The 27,186-nt window shown below is 37.1% G+C and overlaps 1 protein-coding gene across 7 annotated transcripts in view; it reads left to right on the forward strand.

The window, feature by feature from the left end:
* Positions 1–27,186, forward strand: part of LOC114942845 (RNA-binding Fox protein 1) — a 267,417-nt gene that overhangs the window by 147,095 nt on the left and 93,136 nt on the right. For 6 of the 7 annotated variants that reach the window (XM_029318296.2, XM_029318298.2, XM_029318295.2 and 3 more), the window contains one exon: positions 17,690–17,980. The exons of the other annotated variant lie outside the window; for it this stretch is intronic. In XM_029318296.2, the coding sequence (XP_029174129.1) occupies positions 17,693–17,980 (288 nt within the window). In that variant the 5' untranslated portion in view covers positions 17,690–17,692. The remainder of the gene's footprint in view (positions 1–17,689; positions 17,981–27,186) is intronic. 7 annotated transcript variants of the gene reach the window in all.

Here is a 27,186-nt window from a genome sequence, read left to right on the forward strand (position 1 = left end):
TATACCACTGTTTGAGCATCGAACAGTGACGCGGGCATCGAACAGTAGGCGTTTATAATTGTTGAGACTAACACTTACGATATTTATTTTATTTATTCGAAATATAGTCGTTTAGTAATTTATCAGCTTCTTTTGAAACTTTCTAATAGCGCGTGCTTTAAAGAATTTGCATAAAGTATGCTTCAGAAATATAAGTAGCTAGTAAAATCTCAGTTAATGCTTCTTACAAAGGAATTTTCCTTTAGAAAGCTTTAACATCAGAATTTATTACCAGTATACTTAACGTGAAATATACGGTCATGCTTTTCCTCCCCCTGTCCTCTATTTAAGTGTTTTTAAATGTTCATCAAGAAAATCACCGTAGCTTTATTAAGAGAATATATTTTTAAAATACATTGCACGAAACCGTGTATAACGATGGCGATGTAATTTATAAATTATTTTGTGGCAGAAAGTTCGGTTCCTCCTGTGTCGAAATTGATCGATTTTACGTCTTTTCTATCGTGCCATTTTATATCGGGGTGCCCAATATATATACAACAATCTTTACGAGAAACCACTATTACTTATGCATATTCGCACATTATTTCATTCTCCCTAGATGCATCGTCGACATTTTCTATTACGTCAATAGCAGATACTCTCCAGCATCCTTCCAATGTATTTTTGGATCACATTTCTCAACGGGAAATCTGTACAATACATCCTGTTTAAAAAAAATGACCTTTTCCAACCCCGAAATTATATACACACACATATACTCGCCTTAAAAACCGACGAAACAGCTGGGCGATAAATCCCGAAGGATTTCGCGAGAGATTCGACAAAAACAATGTATGGTTTTACGGTCGTCGCGAGAGGCGCGCCGATCTGGACCGACGTAGCCGATGATTTTCGGAGATGAGGGTCGCGATGCGAAGGTAAGGTTAGTACGAATCGACCGGCAGAGCAGCACCGGTCGCACGGAGCCCCAGGCCTTCGGCTCACCCTCTTTTCCTCCCAACTCTCCTGTCGGCCTGCTGCGATCTCTCGAGCGTGGGCCTTTGTGCCGGGGATGGATGGCACCGTGCCAAAATTCGTCCGCGCGATCCCCTCGTTCCGGTAGCCTCTCTATACTAACGGTCCTGCGAAAACCAGCTCGTCGGTCTGGCCTGGCCTGGCACGTACCATTTATCGTTCGCCTAGAAAACACGCCGAGTGCCGCCTCCTTTACTGCAGCAGCCGCGAAAGGGTTTGCGAGGGCGCCGCCAACATTTTTTATAGGGAGCTGCGAGTATGAGCGGAAGCTTCTTCTTTACGTCTATAGGACGATCTGTCAAAGGAAGAACATGCGAGATTGAAATTTTTATCATTGTTATTAAAGGGGATGCTGACTAGGTCTGTTTTATCGACACATATTTTCATTCAGCTCTTTATTGGCTGTACCGAATGAAAAATTCTTTACTACAAGTCAAGTATTCGTAATAACAAATCTGGGTTATTATGTACGTAAATGTGAAAAGAAACTAAGAAAGTTAAATAATTAGTTTTCTTGTTTTTTTCTTGCACGCACATATAATAGCTCAGATTTGTTGTTACGAATACTTAAATTCTGTATAGCTAATAAAGAGTTGAATGAAAATAATATTTGTCGATGAAACAGACCTAATCGGCATCCCCTTAAGCTTTAATGAGAGAGAAATCGTGTTCAGGAATGGAATTGTTTACTTCTATCTATGGAAAATGCATCGTGAGATTTTTAACATTTCACTGATCGCATTTAAAGTATCTTGTAAAATTTGTGTTCTATTCGATGAATGAGAAATTATGTTTGAAAAAAGATAATAATAGACGTTAACTGGAACTGATGGATAGATGACAGTGTATCAGCGGTTTTCCTTTGGAATTTTCCTTTGCACAAATAGTTGATTCTTCTGAATCGTATCCAATTTCTCTGAATAGAACAATCGTACGAAGGTATTGAAATTTCTGTACGTGGAGAGAACGCTCTCTACATATCGTAGGTTATTGAAACTTCTCTCCGACGCTTCGTAGGATCTCGATATGTTATCAGTACCGTGCCGGAACAGCAAGGAGCGAATAGCGCAAAGTAGTACTCGTTGCCGCGACGTAATTTAGATTCCGCCGTGCAAACCGGTAAGATTTTATTGTTTCACCCGTCGTTTAACGGAAACGACGATATCAGACTTTAGAAATGTCGGTCGTTCGCGAAGCGAAGAGCCTATCTCTCTTACAAGATGTCACTTATCACGCGTGCGTTCCTAGATAAGGACGAAATTTCTGGCTATTTCTAGTTATGCCCCGAGGAATGTCGTGCAGTTCGTCCATTTATAGTCAGTTTTTCATAAGGCAGATCGATCGAATATTATTCCCTCTCGTAATTTTGGAAAAGATGAACGTGACATCGTGAAAGCGATCTATCCGTGAACGAATTTAGGAACGAATTTAGTTTCTTTGGGAATACACGCTGCTGTCACTCACGCGAAGACTCGCACATGGCCCCATCGTGTTCAAAATTAGATCGGAATCGTCAGGAGAACGGAATTCTTTTCCCGACTAAATTTTCTCGCCCTTCCTTTCGGTTCGCCGGTGACGTCTGATAGAAAAATCCTGCCAAGAGATATTCCGCAGTAATATTAATAATAGCTTTATCTTTTTGCTGAAAATTTTAATATTAAAATAACTTGTTTAACTTTAGAAGCGTATATAATGAGAAATATTTGCATTTAAAGTGAAGAATTTAAAAATGTAATTTTTCTATACTCCAGTTTACGAAAAAATTCAGGATGAGTGATGAAATTAGTTTAAATTTTTTTGGAAAATAATTACAGAACTGTTTATTTGTTTTACGAAGTTTAATAATAGATTGAAATATTATTCTAAAAAATACATATTGCAATAAATTATTCTTTCAGAAACTAAATTGATCTCTTCTTCCTGGAATGTTAACCGTAACCTAATTTTGTAATCGCAAAATTGCTTTCGCATAATGACGTCATATTGCTTACCGTACGCCAAATAAATTTTGGCATCAACCTTTCCAGAGGCGCGATGTCTTCCGGGGAAACTCGCCGTTAGAATCGATAACCCAGCTGGTGGAACGATATAACGAGCGGAACGTGTAATACGGTCCACCGAGTTTCATCCTTGTGTTTTAACCATCTCCTAATTTATACGCCTGGGTTCTCCGTTATGAACTTAACAGCGTAGAGACTATTACGAAAAACCATCTCTCTCGATTTCTTTTTGCTAATTTTGTCGTCCATCGATATTTTACCTCGATAATTACGCACACTCGCGCTAATAATAATATATATTATAATATTAATTTTAGAGCACATCAAAACATATCTAAATGTCAAATGTCCATAAAAATAGAATTTTGTTACGTAAAATATTTACATAAGTTTTTATATTATAAATAATATTCATATAAAATATTTATTATAAAAATTTAACAAAGAGTTTACACAAAAATATGTTTTACATAGCAAAATAACAAAAATGTTAATCAATGGAAATTTTTATTTGCTTTTTTGTTATTTTTCTCGGTTATAGAATTAATTATTTAAAATTGCTTAAAAAAATACAGGAAGAGAGAAAAAGCGAGAAAAATAGAGTTTCTTGCAGATATATATTAACGTAAACTTTTTTTTATTAATATCATTAGAATTAAAATATAATCGTGAAAGTCTAATTCAAACACACGCAATAAATTATTTATATTACCTATGTATAATTTTATCAAGTTTTATGTCTCTAATTTTAGACGTATCTTTTCTACGAACAAATTTTCTTCATTTTTATTGTTAGATCAAAGGTAATTATGTACATATAAGAATATTTTCTGAGCACAATCAATAGTCCGTCACATTGAACAATACGAGTTTCGAATATAAAAGCGTTAAATCTTTTTATTCATTAAGTTCACGAATTCTCGATGAGTCATGATTTCCTTTCCTTAATAGAGAGTTTGCATTGATGTTTTGCATGCGATAAACGTTTGAATTACGTGACTAAATCTGACGACTAAAATTTGCAAATGCAAATTTCCATAATGCTTAAATCTTTTCTAGAATTATATTATATTCTCTCTAGTAATATCACTGACATGTATGCCAAGATTTTGGCAAATAATGAAAGCTAATTTATCAGAATTCGGCCATTATGTATTTATAATAATTCTTTTCTGTATATATTACATATTTGTCGATGCTCCAAGCTCTCCCTCGCGTATCCTTTGTAGATGTACAATGTGCAGAAAGAGAAGAGAACGAGGGGATAATTCCGGAAAGGGTCCATCTTTCGAGGGGTAATGCCATGCTCGCTCGAATAACGATGTGCCCTCATTGGATAGGCTATCAGTGGTTCTCAATTGTGTCTATATTTCCTACACATGAAAGAGAATGAGGAATGTAATCACTGACGCGCCAACGGTAGCAATTTATTAAAATTTCAATAGTTATACCGGATAATGAAAAATTATCGATTATTATTATTCATTTATGGTACATATATATACACATATATGTACGTGCTGTTCAAATTTTTTTTTCATCAGCGATTTATTACAAATATTTAATATTTGTACAAAAATGTTTAATGCTATTATCGCACAATTTCTAAATTATGTTTTTATAGCTTCATTATACAATATTTCTTTTTACATGCAGTATTATGCATAAGGAATATATTTTCATGAAAATTTCCACAAATTATTCCGTTAACCTTTTTTTTCCCCAAATTTCCATAGAATTTCAATTAGAAATGTTGGCAAAACTTTTATTTTAAATACAAAGCGTTCATTCGTAAAATTATAATATTCTGCGCCTCGAAAATTTCATATATTGAATACGATAAGTAAGTGCACGAGTTATTCACGGCTGAAGTATAATTTCGTTGATTCTAATGAAAATCGATATTACGAAATTTCGCATAAATCTACCATGCAGCATATACATATATATATTTCTCATAAGCAGCTCATTATTGTTCCGGCAGTAAACCCTCAATTTTCCCGGGTAAGCCTCTTGTTATGGTCGAAAGGATCGAAGCTATTTGCCATACTGGCACATAGAGAAAAAAAATTGACAAAATCTAACGTTCTTTAGTAATAGATGTCTATTTTTAATTATAAAATATCGAAATCTTAATTATGACACTACTGTTACCGACCTATAAAATTGGCAGAATGAACTTTATCGCGTGAGGAGAAGCGTTTCTGATCCGTTAATTACTTCGCCTGCTCGTTGAATCATTTTTATTCGGGTTTATAACACTTTGGTGAAGTCATCGCGGAAAGCCCGACTGTAATTACTAAGTTTTTGGGATTGAAAGAGTTGAACTAGAAAAGCGCACGCACACAAACGAGCAATATCGTTGAAAGACCCTTTCTTCTTTCGAGAAGATGTAGCTTGAATGGACTTACTGTTCTCGCTAAGATGTTAGTGTTTTCGTAGAGATCAAATAGCTTCGATAATAAAATAATTATTTTGCAATATTTTTATAGAACAGAATCAACTACGTACGTGTCAATCTTTGTCTTTAAATAACAGAGTGGAAATTAAATATAGAATTTGATATGTCACTTGGGCAATAATATTTGAAATCGAAAAACTATACAAAAGTATAGAAAATTATATAAAATTCTTAAAATTCTTCAAGTTTCGAATTGTTAAACTTATCACTGACACTTTAAATAACAGAGTGGAAATTAAATGTAGAATCCGATATGTCACTTGGGCGATAATAATCATCGAAATAAAAAGACTGTACATAAATTAAAGTACAAAAAAATTAGATTAAATTCTTAAATTCAAATTGAATACTTAAAACATCGCTAGTGGTATTTAAAATAGGAACGATATATTTAATTCAACCCAAACTAGCCAAGAAAATTTTTATTTCATTTCCACAACGTTTCGACCATCTGTTTTTGGTCCTTTTCAAGTGAAAAATTCCTTGATAAAAACGCAGTTAGTTGACACTGTTGTCATGATTCTTAAACAATATGATTATCGGCCTTTTTTAAAAACATCATGACAACAATGTCAACTAACTGCGCTTTTATCAAGGAATTTTTCACTTGAAAAGGACCAAAAACAGATGGTCGAAACGTTGTGGAAATAAAATAAAAATTTTCTTGGCTAGTTTGGGTCGAATTAAATATATCGTTCCTATTTTAAATTCTTCAAGTTTCGAATTGTGAAATTTCTCACCGACACTTTTGGACACAAGTTAAAATGGAAATATTAATAACATTCTTTTCTCTCCTACTTCGCCTGAATATTTCGAATTGTTCGCGTTAAGGAGCGGCGCTAATGCTCGTTGCTTAATATGTTTCAATCTCTCGGCAATTTAATTTCGTCGGGATGCAATCCGGAAATTAGCAAAAAAATACACAAATTTAGTCAACCTTCCCTCGGCAGGCTCGTCGAAGGACGAAATTTCGTTACGTAGCTCGTTGCCTCGGCGTCTTCCGTGGGGACGCGGAATTTTTCAATTTCCTGTCGCCTGGCGCGATCTCTCGACGCTCGTATTTCGCCCAGTCTCGAGATACTGGACTCATTTCCGTGAGGTGCGCTGATAAAAGTTGCCGCTCGCGTTTTAGACGATTTATGAAACTTTCGTGTTTCCGGACAAGCGCGGTGATATCAATTCATACGGCCGGTTGGTTTTCGCGAAATCTCGCGCGCTTTTTTCCATCGCGGACGACGCGAGAGCTAATTTTACAATTCGGCTGCGTTTCACGCTGACATTGTAAACATTGCTTATATCCACATATAAATGGTCGGGAACATATTTAGATTTCTGTACCTTTGGGGTTGTACGGGGAATATTGTCGCTAGGATATGACTTTGCTCGGTGAATCAATCGAACGTAATTTGACCGCTTTGCGGAAACAGGCTCTGCGGTGAAAACCGCGTGACATTTATCGTGTTAATTTATATCAGCGAATGAAAATGGATGAGCCAATATATATTTCTGTTTATAAAATAACCTATATTCGTAAATGTAAGTTTATCGACTCGTCACGGATTTTCTAGAACGTGAAATGTGCACTCTTTTTTTAGTTGAAATTTAATCTCTGTTAAAAATACCATGTGCAAGTATATGGTGCATCGAAATACTTAGACGTTTGATTTTTAAAATACTCGCCGTTTCGTAAGCATAGCTTTCAGGCACTAGGTAATTTTAGACTTTCTTCCATGGGTTCCGAGATTAGCGTGTCTCGGCATGAGACTCTTAGGATTCTCCCGTCAAAATCAAAAATATCTCGTTCGTGGTGTGGGAGAGTCTGAAATCTAAATATGATAGCATCCTGTAATATGCATGGAAATATGAACGGAAAAGATATCAAGTGACATATATAAGAGGAGATTATATCTTAGTTTCAAAAATACATTCTAGAAGTTATATTTTAATTCGAGAACATCACGATCGCGTTTTTAGAATGTTACGATAAATATATGTTCGAGCGAAGGTGCGTGGAATCAGTAAAACACAATGAAAATTAAATTGCGTCGAGAAGTGAAATGTTAAAAATAAATCGCCGAAACGACGCGCGCGTTACATCAGTTCAGAAGCAAAATGTTGTTTATAGTCAGCTGAAAAGTCCGATGACGTATAAAATTTCTCCCTTGGATATATTCGTAGATAAACAGTTTAGCTAGATCGTAAAATATAAGCATCATCGAGCTCATCTCTAATATATATATATATATTATATATATAATATCGTTTTCCCCGATGGATAAAATTTCCCGGATCCACGGCAGAAACACACGTCAAGTTCTCACTTTAATTTTCCCGGCGTGTATTTTCCGACCAAAAATAACGATGCGTTGCGGGAGATCGAGCTTTTCACGCGCGTGCGAAATTTGTTTGAGGAGAAATCCCCCGAAAAGTCGGACGCGTTTCGCGTCTGACAAAACAGAGCTAAATCTCCTTTGCACGTCGAAAGCGATAAACAGCCAAATGTGATCATTCGACCGCGATGTTACATCGAGGCAAGAACGTTTGCCGATCGTTATCGAGTAACGTGAATCGATTCTGCCCCTAAGTCGCAGATGGGTTCCTTATCGTTGCAATGCATGTTGCGAGATAAGAATCGTGTATACAGGGTGTCCGGTAACTAACGGACCAACGATTACAAGTGGATTCTTTGGTCAATTTGGGAACGATTTTTTCTCAGCAAAACTGTCGAAAAAGGTCATCATCATTTTTTACAACTTTCCAATATTTGTCATTAAGTATCTTTATAACTAAGCCTCAAATTAAAATTTTATTATAGTAAACTCTACCTGAAATTAACTGAAGAATGTAATTATGTTAGACTTTTAACTCCAAAACGTTTAGTTTTCAAAAAACCCATTTTTTTCAATCGTTTATAACTCGAAAATTATTGACTTCTCAACATTTTTGCTAAGGAAAAATCGTCTCCAAATTGGCCAGAGAATCCGCCCTTAATCATTGGTGGTCCGTTAGTTACCGGACACCCTGTATACAAACGGGCTATAATCCTATGACGTTTCTGTGTACCGATCTAACGTGGGAAAGATAATGGCGTACAATTTTTCGGACAATTCTATACTTGTATATTTATCCGGTGCGATAAGAATTAATGTAATTAACCGGATAACAAGATACGTTCCTCGAACGATACGGCAGATAGTATCGCTCTCTGATCGGATATCCGTACCGGTTTTCGAGGGTAATCCCAACGAGACATGTAAATTTAGACGGATGGATTCGCCGCGGAATACGAAGGAGACACACGCGAAGCTATTTACGTAACGTCTCGTTGCGCGATAAAAGAGGCATTGTCGATCGATGTTGACGATCGATGGCGGATGTAATTACTAGATAGACCTCAGCGATTTTCCTGCATCGTCACGTGTGCGTGTATGCATTTAAATATATAATATAATATATATATATATATTTGCGGCTTGATTACGGCTATATATGAGATTGTAATGTGCCAGAGGCACTCCCATCAAATGGGCGATTTCCTTTGTACGGCGAGACGATCTCACGAGAACAGGGGCCCTCTTATATGGGGCCCGAGCTTGGTGTGAACGCGATTCCCGGTCGGGAAGAGGCTCTTTAGAAACCTTCCACTGGCAGCGGGCCATCCATTAACGCGAATTAGAGTATTTAACTCGGCATGCGAGGAGAACGATGAGGAAGAGAAGAGAGAATGATCGAAGGAGGGATATATATGTAGGGGAATGAGAGAATGGAGGCGATCGGACTCGCACAGCCAATTGGCTGGATCGTCACGTTTTCGTCATTGAGTGCTCTCAGTGCGAATAAAAATATATCTCCGATATATATATATATATATATATATAGTGTGATGAGACCACTTTGGTCTGGAAATTTCGGACGCAAAGATAATCGCGCTTTCGATATCGAGAAATTTTCTTCAATTTTTATGTATGTACGTAAAAAGGTATATTAATAAACTTTTTTGACTTTTCACTTTATATTTTAGATTTTAAGTTTTGATTCGGAATATTTATTTTCGAAAGCAAATATATATATATATATATATGTACATATATCGAGTAAAAAATAAAAGCTTTGAATTTAATTGCTCTCGGATCAATCAAAATTTTTTTATATACATTTCTCTCTCTCTCTCTGTTATTTTATAACGAAATGTCGTTATAAAATAAATCGCGAGGTAAAATCAATTATAAATGAGAAAGAGAAAAATTACTGATATTTCTTGTGTCATTGTCATCGAAACGCAAACATTTATATTAAAATTCTTAGACAGCAAATTTTCGCGTCATAAATTAATAATAAAATAATAAATAATAATTATAACAATGAAACAATAAAAAATAATTTTGCGAAAATAACGATGCCACAGTACAAAGGGAACATTGTCGGAATCAAATAAAATGCAGCGAATAAAACGTTTTTACGATTTCCGTCCGCACTCTTTAACCCTTTGCAGTCCGATGCGTGCTATATATGTCGCCATGGCGGCGCCAACGGAGGGCAAAGGGTTAAAGTCTGCTTTGAGGAAGACTACGTAATAAAAGAAGGGGGTAATCCTTCAGTAATCCACCCCTATCCTCGTGAAACGGCGAATCGAAACGATATCCCGACGTACAATCATAGAACGATAAACTCTACCGACGAATAGTAAAGCGGACGTATAGGGAAGGATATACCGGATGTGCTTTAAGCTCGGCCGGTCGGGAAAACCTTCCGCCATTATTCGCTTTCTCTTTCTATCCATCTCCATTCCGCCTTTCTCTTTCTCTCTCGCTCTTTCGGGGCCGCGCGTTCACTATTGATTTCAGGTTTATTCTTGGCGGCTCGCGTTCGCTTTGCTGGCGTCAAAACATCGAAAGGACGAGGAAGGGTGCACCGCACTGCGCGTTTCAACGCCCTAATATTCAAGGGCAGACCGCTGCCGCGGAAGCTCAACATGTCGCTCTATGTGTCGAGACACTCGTGAAAGCACTCAAAACGAAAACCCGATGGTTAAATTACGAGCCCTCCGTTCGCGCGTTGCATACGTGTATATATGTGTGTGTGTGTGTGGGGCTGCCGTTGAAATTATTATTGCTTGCTTTCTGGATATGACATAATGATGGTTGGTCTGGTCCGCGGAAAAGCGCCATGCAGTATAATATCTCTCTAGAGACCGAAATTAATGTATTTTTATATATCAAATAATATATATATATTATAATTTTTTAAATATATATTTATTCTTGATTTATGTAGCTTTATTAGAGACGAGTATTTTTATGTCTACAAAATCATTTGTTATAATTTTCTTAGGTTTATTTTTGTAATTTCTTATTTCTTTTATTTTTCAACTTCTAATTATACGCGTACAAATAAATCTTTTCGGGAATTTTATGCTGTTATCTCAAATATGTTGAATTATAAAAGTATAATCTGCAATATTGAAAGTGTCATTTTCATATTTTGAGATTAAAAAAAATTGAATTAATATTTAATTGATGAATTAACTCAACAATATAATAGTTTTGCGTGAATTAGATTTTTAAAATGCAAAGCTTCACGCTGCTCCGAGCTAATTATGTATTTTTTAAATTTAGTTGGTTAATTAATTCTTGCATCACATATTATCCGCGTTTATTATTATACTCTTGTTAAATTAAAATCGAGGAGTTTCTGCTGTGGAAAATATTCTGTGAAATTTACCCGCGTAACCCCGACAATGAGACAATTATACAACTCGCCTTAATTTGCACAATTCGCATGAAATGGCCTTTTATTCGCTTTTATTGCGTTCGCCTCTTCTACTGCCAATTCCGATGACGTTGATCCTCGTGTAGCTCGACAAACCAGTTTCCTGATTTGCCGATATCCGCCTCTGAACCTTCTTCTCCCCCAATTTTAGTCGATAAGACAGACATTGTATATGCAAAAAGTGCCATCTTGTTTAGTCGATGGCACTCGGAAAATAGGTCATTTGTTCGATATCTATTATTTGCATGAATTAATCTAAAGCAAAGAAAGGGAGAGGGAGAGAGAGAAACCCTCATTTGAGATAACTTTGATTTCAAAGTTCGTATTAACTTGGTTCCTTGTAATACCAGACATAATATTGAACAAACATGAGAACTTTGCTACAAGGCTGTAAACGAACATACTTGGCTATCCTTTAGTATATCAGGATCCTGAAAATTTTCAGATATCTAATCGAATATGATTAATCTTACTTGATCAAATTATTTTTTTTATTCATCACATCTCACTGATATACAGGGTGTCCGGTAACTAACGGACCAATGATTAAGGGCGGATTCTCTGGCCAATTTGGAGACGATTTTTTCTTAGCAAAAATGTTGAGAAGTCAATAATTTTCGAGTTCTTCAGTTAATTTCAGGTAGAGTTTACTATAATAAAATTTTAATTTGAGGCTTAGTTATAAAGATACATAATGACAAATATTGGAAAGTTGTAAAAATTGATGACCTTTTTCGACATTTTCGCTGAGGAAAAATCGTTCCCAAATTGATCAAAGAATCCATTTGTAATCGTTGGTCCGTTAGTTACCGGGCACCCTGTACATGACTATTATAAATATATTACTTAAAAAATGATTGCAATCCCGTTCTCTCACTCTATATAAATTTTTTATAAAAATTGTTCTCAACTAGTTTCAAATTCGATCTTTTTTTCACAAAAATTCAAATTGAACGTTATAACTCGAAGAAGATTAAATTATGATGAAATTAGCGTGCGAACGACTGACGGGGCGATAAATTGGCAGTTTCGCATAACCGTTTGAATGACCATCCGTTACGAATATTTAATTAAGTTACGCGAGTGCAGTGTGCCGCGCCGCGGAATTCATTCAGAGAACGTTTCGTCATTTACTCGCCGTGCTCGAGGAAACTGATCGAATTAGCGTGGCGTCATTAACATTTTTTTTCATTATGGTCCCGCGCACGCGATCGCCGTAAGGCCCAGCTATGTAGCGGCGACACGCTTCGCTGATGCCGAAGGGGAAGCATGCTCTGAATGGTCCCTTTTATGCGAGGAAAACCTTCGCTCTGTTCGCGAGCGCAGTAAGAAAGAGGAAGCGGACGACGAAGAACTGTTAGACTGTCGTTGAACGAGTGAGAACGAGCCATTTGCTAAAATGGAATTGAGAATTTTATCTCACGAAAGCGAGGAAAGGATCTTTTTGAGATATCAGGACATGAAACCGCGATCATTTTTTGCTAATGTTTCAGAACTGGCGGAATAGTTTTTAATGGCAAATTCTTGGTATTATTCGGAGACGATTTTTCCTCAGTGAAAATGTCGAGACATCAATAATTTTCGAATTATAAGCAGTTGGAAATGAAGGTTTTTTTGGAAACTAAGCTTTGCAGAAATAAAATATTGACAGAACTACATTATTCAGTTAACTTTAGATAGAGTTTGCTTTAATAGAATTTTAATTTAGTTATAAAGATATATAATTGTAAAAATTAAGAACATACTAAAAACCTTCCTCAACATTTTTACTAAAGAAAAATCGTCTCCAAATGATACCAGGAATCTGATATTAAAAACTTTTCCGTCCTGAATCCAGTTCTGAAATACTCTGTATATAGAAAATATTTTAGAGAAACTAATTCTTTTTAATTTGGTTATTTTCACATAAATATAATAGATTATCCGCAATTATATAAAACGCGAAAGCAACGTGAAATTTTATTCAAATATTCCACAGAAGAAAACTTCCGTCCAGCTTCGTGTATAAATGTGATTTAAATTTGATTTGATTCGGATTTTTCAACACATTCCGTATTCGAACTTTCGACTGCCATTGCTTGAAATGAAAAAGTCCATTTGATTAAAGTAAAGTAAAAATTCATGCCAGCGGATGCTGCTTGTCGGCGATGCCATTCCTTCTGCATAAATTATATTAATCAATTAACGGGGGATCGTGTAATTGAAACGATCGAATGTAATTGAAGAATTTCCTCCAATTTACCTGTCGAGATACCGATGCGTTTTTACTCGGATCTCGAAAGTTTAATTTCTCTAACCGATCCGGAGACATATTTCTCGCGTCAGCCGGAGAGAAAATTAGGTCGACCTGGAGATCACGTTTTCCACTATATATGTACGCTCTTCATTCCTTATCCATCCTGTCCCTTTCGTTGATTAAGCTACGTCCGCGGAATAGAGAGCAGTCGAAGGTGGGAAGAGTGACAACGTTTGTAGAGCCGGAGGTGACTTTTCTCTCTCTCTCTCTATCTTGGCCTCGTTCAAAACTTAGTTTCGGCTCATTCGCCGCAAGGGTTCTCCACGAAAGAATCCATCCTCTTCTTTGCTGCTACACACATATACTTTCCGTATCTTTTCTCTCGTCGAATATCCCTTCAGGAACATATGCCTTTCCTCCTAATTTTTTCATCTCCTCTAGTCTGTCACTCCGTTCATTTTTCAGTATAAAATCTCTCCAATTAGTGATCAGAGAAAGGTCTGAAGCTTCATCATAGCAGCTTTTTTCGTGGTTTTGTTCGAGAGTTTTGTTTCGTGTATTTATATACTTAATTCTCAGAAAAATACTTTTCATTCATTTTGTGCGCTATAGAGTTGAAGGAACATGTGATATTGGGTAAATATTTTGTATACGCGGAGTTTGAGTTGTAAATGAAATTGCAAACTCTGCGGGATTAATTTTCGGAAAAAAAACTTTCATGAGTAATGAAAATAAATACGACATTTTTATCAGTACCAACATACATACACAGGGTGTCCCAGAACTGGCGGAAAAGTTTTTAATAGCAGATTCCTGATATCATTTGGAAACGATTTTTCCTTAGTGAAAATGTTGAAGGAGGCCATCATTTTTAGCATGTTCCCAACTTTTGTTATTATGTACCTACCTTTATAACTAAGCCTTATATTAAAATTCTATTAAAGCAACTCTACCTAAAATTAACTGAAGAATGTAGATTTGTTAATATTTTATTTCCACAAGGCTTAGTTTCAAAAAGAGCCTTTATTTTCAACTGCTCTTATAATTCGAAAATTATTGGTGTCCCGACATTTTCGCCGAGGAAAAATCGTTTCTGAATGACACCAGGAATCTGCCATTAAAAACTTCCACCAGTTCTGGAACATCCTGTACATAATATACCCGAATAAAGAAAGAGAGATGGAAAGAGAATCGTGGCTGTTTTTATTCTGATTTCGATAAAAATATCAATTGCTACATTTTATCGGGCGGCCAAGGCTATCGCAATCAAGCCCGAGAAATCATCTGGGTCGCAGTACTTTGTTGCTGTCGGATCTTGCGTAATTGCTGAGACCGAGACCCTCATTTCTCAGACTTAACAAAGAGCACGCAGAGCTCTTCCTCGGCGGAGCTTCATCTCTGTTCGCGCGCGACCGGTTCGTATCGGCGAAATCCGGTCTAAATCGAGTTTTCAGAAAAATGTTCAAGGTAGAAATAACAAATGGCTCTTTGCGCTCCCGTGACGGGGCGAAAGGGATAGGGGAGAGAGCGTTCAGAAATAATCTAGAAAGAAGGGAGAACTGGACAAACCATCTGTAACCTGCCACGCGCGAGATTGTGGATGGCACGACCCGGAGGCGAACCATAAATTATAGTTACCCTTCGCTGTCTATGGTAAATCGTTCGCCACCCTGCGAATCCCTCTTCGCCTCTTCCGTTCTATAAAACTGTCCTTTACTTAAACTCTTTGGCCTTATCGCGAAACCAGAAAATCTCGTCGAATATCGATGAGTTTTCGTACGTGCTTAGATACCGAATAGAATATCTGTTTCATCCGAGAGATTCAAGAAACGATCAAAGTATTTCCACGTAATATCAAATGATGATAATTGTTATTCCGAACGAAAAGAAAAATAGAAAGATAATTTTCGCAGAGAAGCCGTCAAACTGGTAAATTAACGAGAAAATTCATACGTTGTAATTATAACTTTATAATCGTGTATACATATATTTGGAGAGCTGTGTTTTGTATAATTTATTTTCGCGACGCGGAACTACAAACTACGCAACACGCTGACGAGCAACAATCGATTCATATCCAATTTACATCTTTATTACCTGATATCGAGTCGCAGTTGACAGTAGCGTAATACACATTATTCAACCGCCTAGGGATATCCAACTTTGTTGATTGATATTCCTGTCCTTGAATATTATAGAGAGGAAGAGAACCGAACCGTGGAATTACACTCGGACGAAAATGGCTTACATTTTTTTGACGCATATAAAAATGTCTTTAGCGCGAGAAGAGCTTCTGGTTTAAGATCGCTGGAGATATTATTCCACCAATCGCAACCTACCGTGATGGAACGTTGCCAGAAATCTTTCTACTCCGGTACGATTGCGTCCGTGGTCACGATGAATGGTGCGCCACCGCACGAAAAATTGGCAATGCCATTTTCGCTTCCATTATCCTTCATCTCTAACGACCTCGGAGAGATCGGAAAAAGTGAACTGAATGCCGGCGCGATAATAAAAATGTTTGTCTCTCTTGTCTCGCGAATGAAAAGCGAAGAGCGATCGAATGTGAATGGAAGTTTATAGACAAAATAATATGTTTAATATATTTTTTTCTTGTAATTCATCCATCTTCATATTCGACTCGCTCTAAATCGTAAATAACATATTAATCTTGAGTTGAGAATTGCATGATTAATCGATAGCAAACTAATGCGTTTAAACTTTATGCAAAATTAATGAACTATATTTCAAAAATTTGAAATAATTGAAACGAAAATATCTTTATAATCAATAATTAACTTGCAATTCACAACTTTATTTAATTATACTGATCTACTTTAAGGTAAAATATAGATTTTACTAATCTTATTTTATTTAAGCTACTCCTTTTAATTTATCTAGCTAAATTGACAATTTATTAGGATGAAATAATGTAATTCAATCAAGACACGTTATTCTTAGTATAACAAGCCAAGAAAGAAAGGTTTTTACTCCGATTTTCCATCGAATTATTTAACTCACAGCTCACATTTAATTCACATCGATAATAATCTCTAGAAACCAGGAATCTTTCGTCTTTAGCTTATATTCTTCTCCTAGAATATTATTACAACCTCGTATATAGTTCCAAGTCGCGAGAAGTGATAAAGGAACGAACCTACCTGGTTTTTTTTAAAGATTAACATCTTAGACCTTGCAGAGCGCCGAAATTGACGAGAGATAATATTGTTTTGCAGCACATGGTGCAGACAGGGATGGCTGCACCCTATGGTGGGGGTGTGTTCTATCTATCTAAATTGACAATTTATTAGGATGAAATAATGTAATTCAATCAAGACACGTTATTCTTAGTATAACAAGCCAATAAAAAAAGGTTTTTACTCCGATTTTCCATCGAATTATTTAACTCACAGCTCACATTTAATTCACATCGATAATAATCTCTAGAAACAAGGAATCTTTCGTCTCTAGCTTATATTCTTCTCCTAGAATATTATTACGACCTCGTATATATTTCCAAGTCGCGAGAAGTGATAAAGGAACGAACCTACCTGGTTTTTTTTAAAGATTAACATCTTAGACCTTGCAGAGCGCCGAAATTGACGAGAGATAATATTGTTTTGCAGCACATGGTGCAGACAGGGATGGCTGCGCCCTATTGTGGGGTGTCTTCTATCTATCTAAATTGACAATTTATTAGGATGAATTAATGTAATTCAATCAAGACACGTTATTCTTAATATAACAAGCCAATGAAGAAAGGTTTTTACTCCGATTTTCCATCGAATTATTTAACTCACAGCTCACATTTAATTTACATCGATAATAATCTCTAGAAACAAGGAATCTTTCGTCTCTAGCTTATATTCTCCTCCTAGAATATTATTACGACCTCGTATATAGTTCCAAGTCGCGAGAAGTGATAAAGGAACGAACCTATCTGGTTTTTTTAAAGATTAACATCTTAGACCTTGCAGAGCGATAATATTGTTTTGCAGCACATGGTGCAGACAGGGATGGCTGCGCCCTATTGTGGGGTGTCTTCTATCTATCTTATATTCTCCTCCTAGAATATTATTACGACCTCGTATATATTTCCAAGTCGCGAGAAGTGATAAAGGAACGAACCTACCTGGTTTTTTTAAAGATTAACATCTTAGACCTTGCAGAGCGCCAAAATTGACGAGAGATAATATTGTTTTGCAGCACATGGTGCAGACAGGGATGGCTGCGCCCTATGGTGGGGGTGTCTTTCCCCCTCCGGTGAACGGGGTCGCGGGTGTCGTGGGGGCAGCCGGTGCAGCCGGTGACGTTAAACCACCGCCGCCAGTGCCGGTGAAGGAGGAGAGCGCCGGTGCGCCCCAGCAACCACCCCCAACCGGCGGGCCCCAGGTGCCGCCCGCGACTGGCGCGCCCCATTCCGCCGCTCCTGGTGCGCCGACCGCGGCCAGCTTCAGTCCGCCTCCGCCTCCGAACGGGGTCGATCAACAGGCCATTGTAAGTTTTTGATTCTGAATTCAATACGCGGCTACATATGTCGGCCCGATCGATGACTAGCTGCGCTTCGCTTCGATTATTATAACTTGCGGAGGTGTACGCTGTTAATGATTTTAGGGCGGAGTCGGCTCATTTTATACGCAAGATGTATATCGGTATTATGTTAAACGTCGGAGAGAGAGAGAGTTCTGATGGTAAATTCAATGATAATGCGTATTTTGAAATAATATCTGCTCGAAGGAAGACAATGGTTGTAGGAAACTTAATATTGGATTTGAATATAAATACCTTTTTCCGAGAAATAATCATCATGTTGCGTGAATCCTGTATAAAAGCTAGGGAGGAGAACTTGGTTGAACTCTGTCTCATCTTTCTTCGTGAGCACGTGTATAATAAGTTCACGTGACACCGAGAGGTCGCGTTATTAGCCATCCGAGCCAGGGTGAGACCGTAACGAGACCGCAAGCATAGGATATACTTTGTTATAGAGCAAGTTTGTTCGTCGCGTTTTTAGCTATCGCTAAATTACGCGAAACGAGCTCTCTTGCGGTCACGTGACCTTACGAGATTCTGATGGCGCATTCCGCCACCGGAGAAGCAAGCAAGCAAGCGAGCAAACGCTCTCCTCGTCCTTTCCTTCATCCTGTTTGCGCGGTCGTTGTCCCGTCACGTATAGTTTACGTCGTCAATGATTCCAGACACGTATGAATGGGAGACGAGACCGCGCTGCATTGACGACGAGTGAATTCCACGAGAGGGGCCCCTTGTAATTCATAACAGAATGCGCGATAGGCGAGGAGAGTTATTTACTCGTTGAATAAAAGAGTTTTCCCCCTGGATATTATATTCTCTGAAAGCTGAAAAGATGGAAATACACTCGCGACATATTTCCGCGAAATCGAAACTTTATATTTTTATTCTTTATCCGTTTGCGCGAATACAGATGATTTCATCTTAATATTTATGTTAATTGAAAGACAATAGCGATTCAGATATATAAAGTTAACGGGTTGCTTAACTGAATTAATCGCATCTATTTAAAATCAGCTGATTTTTGTAGACGCTAATTTCGAAAACAGTATAATTCCAGTTTATTCAAGACGATTCGTCGCGTAATCGAATTAATAAAGTCCGTTTAATTCGAATGATTTTCAAGCGGAGTAATACCAGAAGCAATAATTTCATCTCGATGCACTCGGACTTGTAAAAAGCTATTGCTCTTTAAATTTAATCTCCCGTTAACGAATCGTAATCGATGTCGCACGATTTAATTGGAAATATGCATGCAGGCATCTCGTGCTTGCATGGCTACCGGAAATAACCGGACTTATCTTAAATACGAGACTTGTAATGAAATCTCTTGTTTTTTTTGTTTTTTTTTTTATCTGGCCTACTTTACGACGCAATACAGTTCATTACGTTATTTGCCAGATATGATTGTAGCGCATTTCGAGTTTCTAACTCTTTCCATTCTACTACAAATTATTAATTACGTTTTCTCGCATCAGCTCGCGTCCAATTCTGTACTTGCAATTTGCTGCTACGTGATTCACATTCGAAACGAACGAGATCTTTCGAAAACACTTCACGGATTTGTATTCTTCGGTTGTTCTCTCGAACGACATTTTTATTCGCCACGTTTATGATTGTGACCTTTGAATCTAAGTGAATCGTGCGTGAAAATGTTGATTTCTTCGCATAAAGTTCTCATCTATCGTTTGTTCACCTTGTCCGCACGGTTTTTCAATTCTTTTTATAATTTCTTTTAAAAAATAAATTTAATTTCCAGAATATCTATTCTTTCGAAAACGCTGTAATTATTCACGCGTCTTCAAAAGCGAATATATTCATTCAGCGACCGATCAATGTTACACGCTCGTGGAAAATGATTAATCGGTAATTGCGTTTTAATAGTGAATTCTCTTTGTTTGAAATCGGTCCGTGGGGAAACGACGTTCGCGTGATAGATACGCGATTACGAGATATAATCCGGTGCCATTAATTCACTTGAAATTCATACGCGCGTGGAGGCTTCGCTCTCGCGTCGAAGAGCTGCAATGCGTTTTCGTCCCATCGACCGACCGTCTCTCCCATTCATTACGATCGGAGACACCGTGCCGGACCAGGTTTCCATCTCTGATTTACGATCGTCCTGAGTTACGGAACGGCGAGGATAAACGCGACGATCGCCGTTTAATGCTAAATAAATATCGGAGACGCGATAATTGATTTTCATGCTCGACTCTCGAAATGCAAAGCGCGCTTTCGCGGGATATCGCGCATATATGCATAACGAAGAGTGCATGTGCGACGAAAGTAACGTCTGCACATCCCGTGTAATTCATTACCGGCAATGACGTTAATATATAAATCTCGTTAGTTTCGCGCGAACTCCTCCCTGTATTTTACTTTCGACAACGCCAGAACGCTCTTTTTATTCATTGCTCGTAAATTCGAGAGTACGATAGCTCCGTGTATGTGTGTGTGTGAAAAGGAAATGAATGAATGGTGGTGAATTGGATTAGATTTTGATATTTAACGAATCTCCATGAATAATTTTTGTATTCTAAAGTTACCATTATTTGTGACAATATATTATTAAACCGCTGACAGTATATAAAACTGCTATGTAGAGGCAAAACTTTTATTTATATAAATAATATCAATTATATTTGTATATCCAGCTGGAAATAAAATTATTTTTATATCTTCGAACGAAATATAGATGTGCTAAACGGAGAGAAAATCCACAGTTTTACGACAAAAGAAAAATATTCTTCAAGTTCATTATTCTCGGCGATTTATCAGCGATTCTTCAAATTACTATAAAAATATGACACTCACGTTTCATCAAGAAACTCTCTGCGACGGCTCTCATTTTTTTTTCTTCTCGCCAAAAATAAGTTTCATCAACCGCGGATTCGATAACGACAATTAGACGGTGAAAAGTGAATAATTCGCGAACAGCGTCGCGGTTTTCCCTCTCCACGATCGCGGTCGCTTTGTCCCGCGGCCAAAATTCGTCTGCTCAATTAATCGGTTAGTCATCGAGACGAGAAACGCGGTTGCCTTGGACGCGCGCGCAAGATATCACCTGGGAACCTGCATTTTCCCCTGTTTCATTCCGAGCGGATGGCCGCGCAATTGTATTGTGTTCGCACCGTTGCGACAACACGTATATTATATTATCGCGGAACTACGGAACGTTATGCCACGCGGACTCGCGCGCACAATACGGTCGGTCGGCCAATTCGTCGTACATAAATTTTTGACTCGAATATAAATCACGGCCGTCATAAAGAAGATATATCGCTGTCCCGAATCGCGACGATTTTCAGGATAGAGTATATTATTAAGAAATTGTCTTCGAAATTAGAACCAGCTCTAAAATTACGTATTTAATTTGACGTCTCGGAGAGAGAGAGAGAGAGAGAGAGTTTGCATCTTTCGCAAAATAATATATGCATAATAGAGAATTAATTAAAATTTAATGCAATATACGCTGTGTATAATGTTATGCATTACAAAATGGGATTTTATTAATATAGTAAAGTTATGGGTTTTTTTTTTTAATAAATTTTCCACTTTATTAATTTCCCACAACTCACCTCGTAGGGAATATTACACAGCGCGAACATAATCCCAGTTTCCCCAACAATATAACATTGCACATCGTTATAACGCACGTAGTATCCGTATCTTTCGGTGCATTTCCTAGTTATCTAGATGCATGAGGATGGCGCATTCGAGTTTCCCAGCATATTAGGCGAAATGCCGTTGGACTCTCTTTCGAGTTAACTCGCACGAGACGGTTTTAGCAATCCGCTGTCTCTATAGTTCCGTGCGAAAATTTCCGCCATGCGCCAAGACATATTACTGCTGAAATAACCCGGTTCAGCAAATGTGTTATGCCACGACCTGTTTTAAACTAGCGCATTTCAAAACATATAGACGAGCAAAAAGTTTCCGCCTGCAATTCTTTCAAAACTCATATATATATATATAGGTATATATAGAACGTCCTCTTTACTGAAATAATAAACTCTCTGAGTTTTCAATTATTCCCAACCTTCCGATTGCGTCTTATATCTTATTATATATTTATTTAATTAAATTTAAATAAATAAATAAAATTGTATTACAGAGTTAACATAAAATTAAAGTAGAGACCGCGCGCGGATAAAAAAAATATTATTTATTTCGCATTATTCTGATTATCTCAGTCTACCGGAAAGACCGCGTCTCGGAGTATTCCACTCTTGTAAGTACTTCCTCTTTCGCGTACCTATTAAGGGAACAGAAATTGGTCGAGGGGATCGGGCGAATTGAAAGAAACATGGAGAATCTCGAGACATTATGAATATATATATATTTTTTGAAATATAAAGTTGCGCAAAGAGGGCGGACATTTCTTTGGCTCTTTATGTTTTTCCGCTCGCGATGAAAAGCGAATCCGCCAGAGCGCATTCAACGGCGTTCGTTAGTCGCGGAAAGCCGAGGCCGCTTTGCCAAGTACTCGAATACGCTGCGAAGAGCTCGGCTATTCGTCGAGTTTACCGGCGCGAAACTTTGCAATACACGCGCAAGCAACCGGGTTTGAAAATTTTCCGGCTCTTTCCTTCTCCATCTCCGCGCTTTTTTTTCCACGACAACCTGCCGCTAATGAATATAAAGTTGCGGCCGTCGTCTGGAACTTTCTGAAATTACCAAGTAGCGGCGAATTATACCGTCGCGACGCCTTATTCAGCGAGGGAAAATGTCCCTAATACTAGCCATTGCGCATTGTTTTATTGTTTTCCGTCGCATTGCGCTCTCTCTCTCTCGGACCATTTTCCCGGAACAAGGGCCGATAAAAAGCGCTTTTCTTGATTACTCTTTGATTATTCGAGTTTCTTTGCTTACTAAAGATTGGAGAACTTTGAGAAACTTGAGAAAATTACTCGGATATTACCGGGAATTGTCGCACTTGGATCACAAAGATGATACACTTACATCTTACTGGATGTCTTTAATACTGTATATGTGCGTGTAGATACGAAGATGGCTTTTTGTAGATGAGTTTTATTACGAGTTTCAACTATATTTAACGAGGAAAAAAAATTGAGGATAAACTGAGATTGACGATTGAGCAAGTATTTATTCAGAGCATTTTCTTTTTTTCTACCGAGACTTTTCTTCCGATTTTCATAGATTTTTAAATTACAAGAGAAGAGCTTTTCAAATAATAAGAGAAATGAAGATAAAGAGAGAACGCTCGGCTTTTTATAAAAAATTCGAATTATTAATTGTATTCCAGATAATCGATTTCTCTTTATTTTATAGTATAAACGACCTCGCAAAATGGAGGCAAAAGATATTTTTTCTCTTTTTTTTTTTGGACGCATATTTCTATTTTCCCGTAAAGGTTTTTGTTGTGTCTTTAAGACAAACCAGGTATAGAGGGAGAGGGAGGGACAAACAAATGGCTCGGAGTTTTAGGGAGAACGGCCATAAATCCTTGCCTCGGGAACGACACGTCTCTATTATTCATGCCGGACTAAAAGCTTCTCGAACTGTACAGAATTCGCGAGCGTTTCCTCGCTTGATGACATTATCCGTCTTCCGCGGTTTGCATAATTTGTCGGGTTTATCTCGCCTAACTTCTCGCGCGTTCCTTCATGCAGTGATTTGTGTGCGTCTAATCTGATCTGCGTCAAGTCTATTTCATATACATAAATATATATGACGTAACAAATAATCGTGATAAAATAAATTTAATAAAAATAATACATGAATTTTAAATCGGCCAATAGAGCTTAAGCGCGAAAAATTAATTCTTCGGAACTGTATCTCTTGGTTTGAGATTTACTAAGTTCCATATATAAATTAATCTCGAACTTACATATGGAGAAAAGGCTCTATTGGCCGATTTAAGATTCATGCATTATTATTATTATTATAATATTGAGAGCCGACATATATTTCAAATTTAATAAAGTTTGTAAGGGACCAACCGGCCAGAAACGTTTCGATCAGTAATTTAATCATGATAGAGATTCGTAGCGATGTATCTTCCAATATTTCGATTTTTCTCGATATGGTAGTTTACGAAAATGAAATTTTCTAAATAAAACCTCGCTGCAGAAAATAATATCATAGACGAATCTATAATTATCTGTTATTATCGATGAAAATCACAAAAGACAAATTATTGAGAATAACACCTGACCCTTATAAATACTTGTAAATAATTTTGTCTTCAACTTTAATATTTCTTACGGAAATAATTAAGATAATGTTTCGTCGAGGACTAGTGTTTTTCACGGTAGAGATAGTTTTATAATCTGATTAGAGAGAGCCTCGCGAAAGATGCGAAAATGGCACAAAATTTTTAAAGTCTTCCTCCTGCACTCTTCTTGATTGCTACAATAAAATATGAATGTTGTTACTACGCAGCAATTATACGAACAACCGTCTTCCTACACTTCCATTTACATAATATTTCATCACACTACACATTTGCATTTTCGCATCGTAGATAAATCTTTTACTGCTAACAAGCTGCAATTATATTAAAGCGAACGAAGTTACGAGCGCAAAATATGCTTTTGGAAACACGAAATCCGCGGCAGAAGCACGTCTCGTTTGAATTTGTCCAAACGATTCCGCACCGTTGTCGCAAACTTGTCAGAGTCGTTCGCTCGAAGCTACACGAGCTATACCTACCGAAAGTTGCAGGAATAAATGTTCGTATCAATTGACGTCCGGGTGTACTTCGCGCATCTCTCCTCGTTCTGAACGAGAAGTACGCTGCCGGAATATCAAGCAGTTCGTTTGAATGCCGATTTCTATCGGCAGAGATAGAAGCGTAGTTAACGAGGATGGATCCGCTCGATGAGACGCGGACGGAGCCTCAAAAAAATTCAATTTGCCAGCTTCGGTGTAAAATTTCTGTCCAATCTGGAATATAGATGTCTTACGTGATGGCGTGTAAATTAAATCCATGTTTTTCGGGAGAAGAGCGAGAGAGATAAATAATGGGGATAATAAATAGAGGAATAAATTTCAAAGGTTTGGACATTCTATTAATTTCGTATTCCAGTGAATATACTAACGAAAAAAATGTTCAAAGATTAAGAGAAAAATTTCTGTCGAAGAATAAGAATAATCCTTTAACAATCTGTTTTTCTCTGTCTCTCCATTGTTCTTTTTCCCTTTTGTTCTTGTCATAAATCTTACGAATTTTCTGCATCCGATTAAGTACTTATAAATGCAAATAAGCATAAACAATTATTCTCAAAAGTACAATGAGTATTAAAATACAATGGCTGGATTCAAGATACATAATAAATAACCGCACAAATATTATGAAATTTTAAGCTTCTTCATTTTTTTATTATGCTTTCTTCTATATTGCGTTTTAAGCACTATGGGTCTTCTTTTTTATTCGGAATTTTCTTAGGGTTGGACAAATTAAATTAACTAGGAGGTATCTTTATTATAATTACGCAACGCTTTGTACAAATATATCGGTCTTGAGATGAATAATTTCAGGCATCAATATTTGAAAATTTGAGAGAGGAAATTCGCCAATGCGATTCCAATTTTTTGCGAGCGTAGTTCGTCAAATTGGACTAGTTTTCAATTGTGAAAGAGCAAAGGCAGACTCTCGTTTGTGACATGTCATGTTATACCCGTTTTTAGGGCATTAAAAAAATTTTTTTACTCAAACTAGTTGATACGTTCGCTTAATAAATTTTGTATTAATTAATGAAATAATTATTTAAAAAGAAATGAGTAAAAATTCTTTAAAATGAATGATAGATAAAATACATAAAAGTATATTTGCGAAGATGTAGTATTTTTTTCTATCATGACCTTTGTAACACGTTTCAATCATAAATTTTAATTACATTTATCTTTTATCGAGATATATTTTTTATTATTACATATATAAAAAATACATTTTATAATAGCATTAATAAAACATTGCCAATGTATATTTTTGTTATATCTTGTATTAAATAAACGTAAAAGCGCGAAATAAAAAAGATAATAAAATTGTTCAACGGAGAATGAAATAGGTCGATATATATATATATTATCGAAATTTTTCCGCGAATGATTATTGTTCATGACACGCATTAAAGAAGAGATCGAGGGATTTATTCCCGGAATGGACGAGGATGGACTGATGGTTCGTTCTGCTTTCCATTCTGTTAAATTTCTGCCCGTCGTCGCGTCAGAAAGGCTACGCTTGCCTCTTTTGTACGTGTAGATTGGGGTGGGGAAAAAAAGTTTTAATCTCCGGTGAAACAAGCTTTCGTCGACGTCATAAAAGCGCGCCCGGCAGCGTATTGACGCTCTCGCATCGCGGCTTGTAATCTGGCGATGATATACGTTGGCGATGCGTAATGAGTAATTCATTGAGCAGTATAATACTTGACCCGGGAAATTAAAAAAATTAACCGAGAAAAATAATGAGAGAATTGTGTGTGGTGAAACAAAACAAATATTTCATGAGATTCATCTCTCCGCGTCGTTATGACAAATATACATAAATGAATAATTTGTATTTTTGTACGTGTGATTTAATTACCGAGTATTAAGAAGTCGATTCTAAAGTCTCTCCAAATTTTTCGAGAACGCAGAAAAAGTAAATTCATTAAAATTGTTGCTTAAATCTGAAAAAAAAAAAAAAAATGTTTTTATATACTCTTCTCTATATTTTCTCCTTTAATCGTGCGAGTTTACGTGCTGCGCAGGGAAATGGCTCTTACGGGGGCGCGATAAATTAATGGCTTCATACGTTCCCGATATTTCGCAAGTTTCGCCCGCGATGCAGCAGCTGCGTCTGATCGCGCGCTGCGCGCATTCACTTGGCGGCCGTTAGTAGTGCAAGCATGATAAGGTCGGCCATTTGGCTGACCACTTTCAGATATTACCACTTGCAGTTCCCGCCGAGAGCTTCCCGACTTAACATGAACGATCATATTTCTGGTTTATGTGCACGGCGGCTGCTTACACGTACATTGTAAATCATTGTTTATAACCGTGTGCGAGATTGGATGGACTCTGGTGATAATCCCGTACCTTACGAACGCCTTGATTGTACATAATGCAGGCAGAACGATGCGCGGTACAAAATGTTACAAGGAAACGATATATACGTATAACACATTTCTCGCTAATGTAGCGAATCTTTAGTTTTAAATATAGTTTCGCGT

The sequence above is a fragment of the Nylanderia fulva genome, unplaced genomic scaffold, assembly GCF_048542155.1.
Source record: "Nylanderia fulva isolate GAGA-0341 unplaced genomic scaffold, ASM4854215v1 Scaffold2, whole genome shotgun sequence".
In the NCBI taxonomy this organism is placed as follows: domain Eukaryota; kingdom Metazoa; phylum Arthropoda; class Insecta; order Hymenoptera; family Formicidae; genus Nylanderia; species Nylanderia fulva.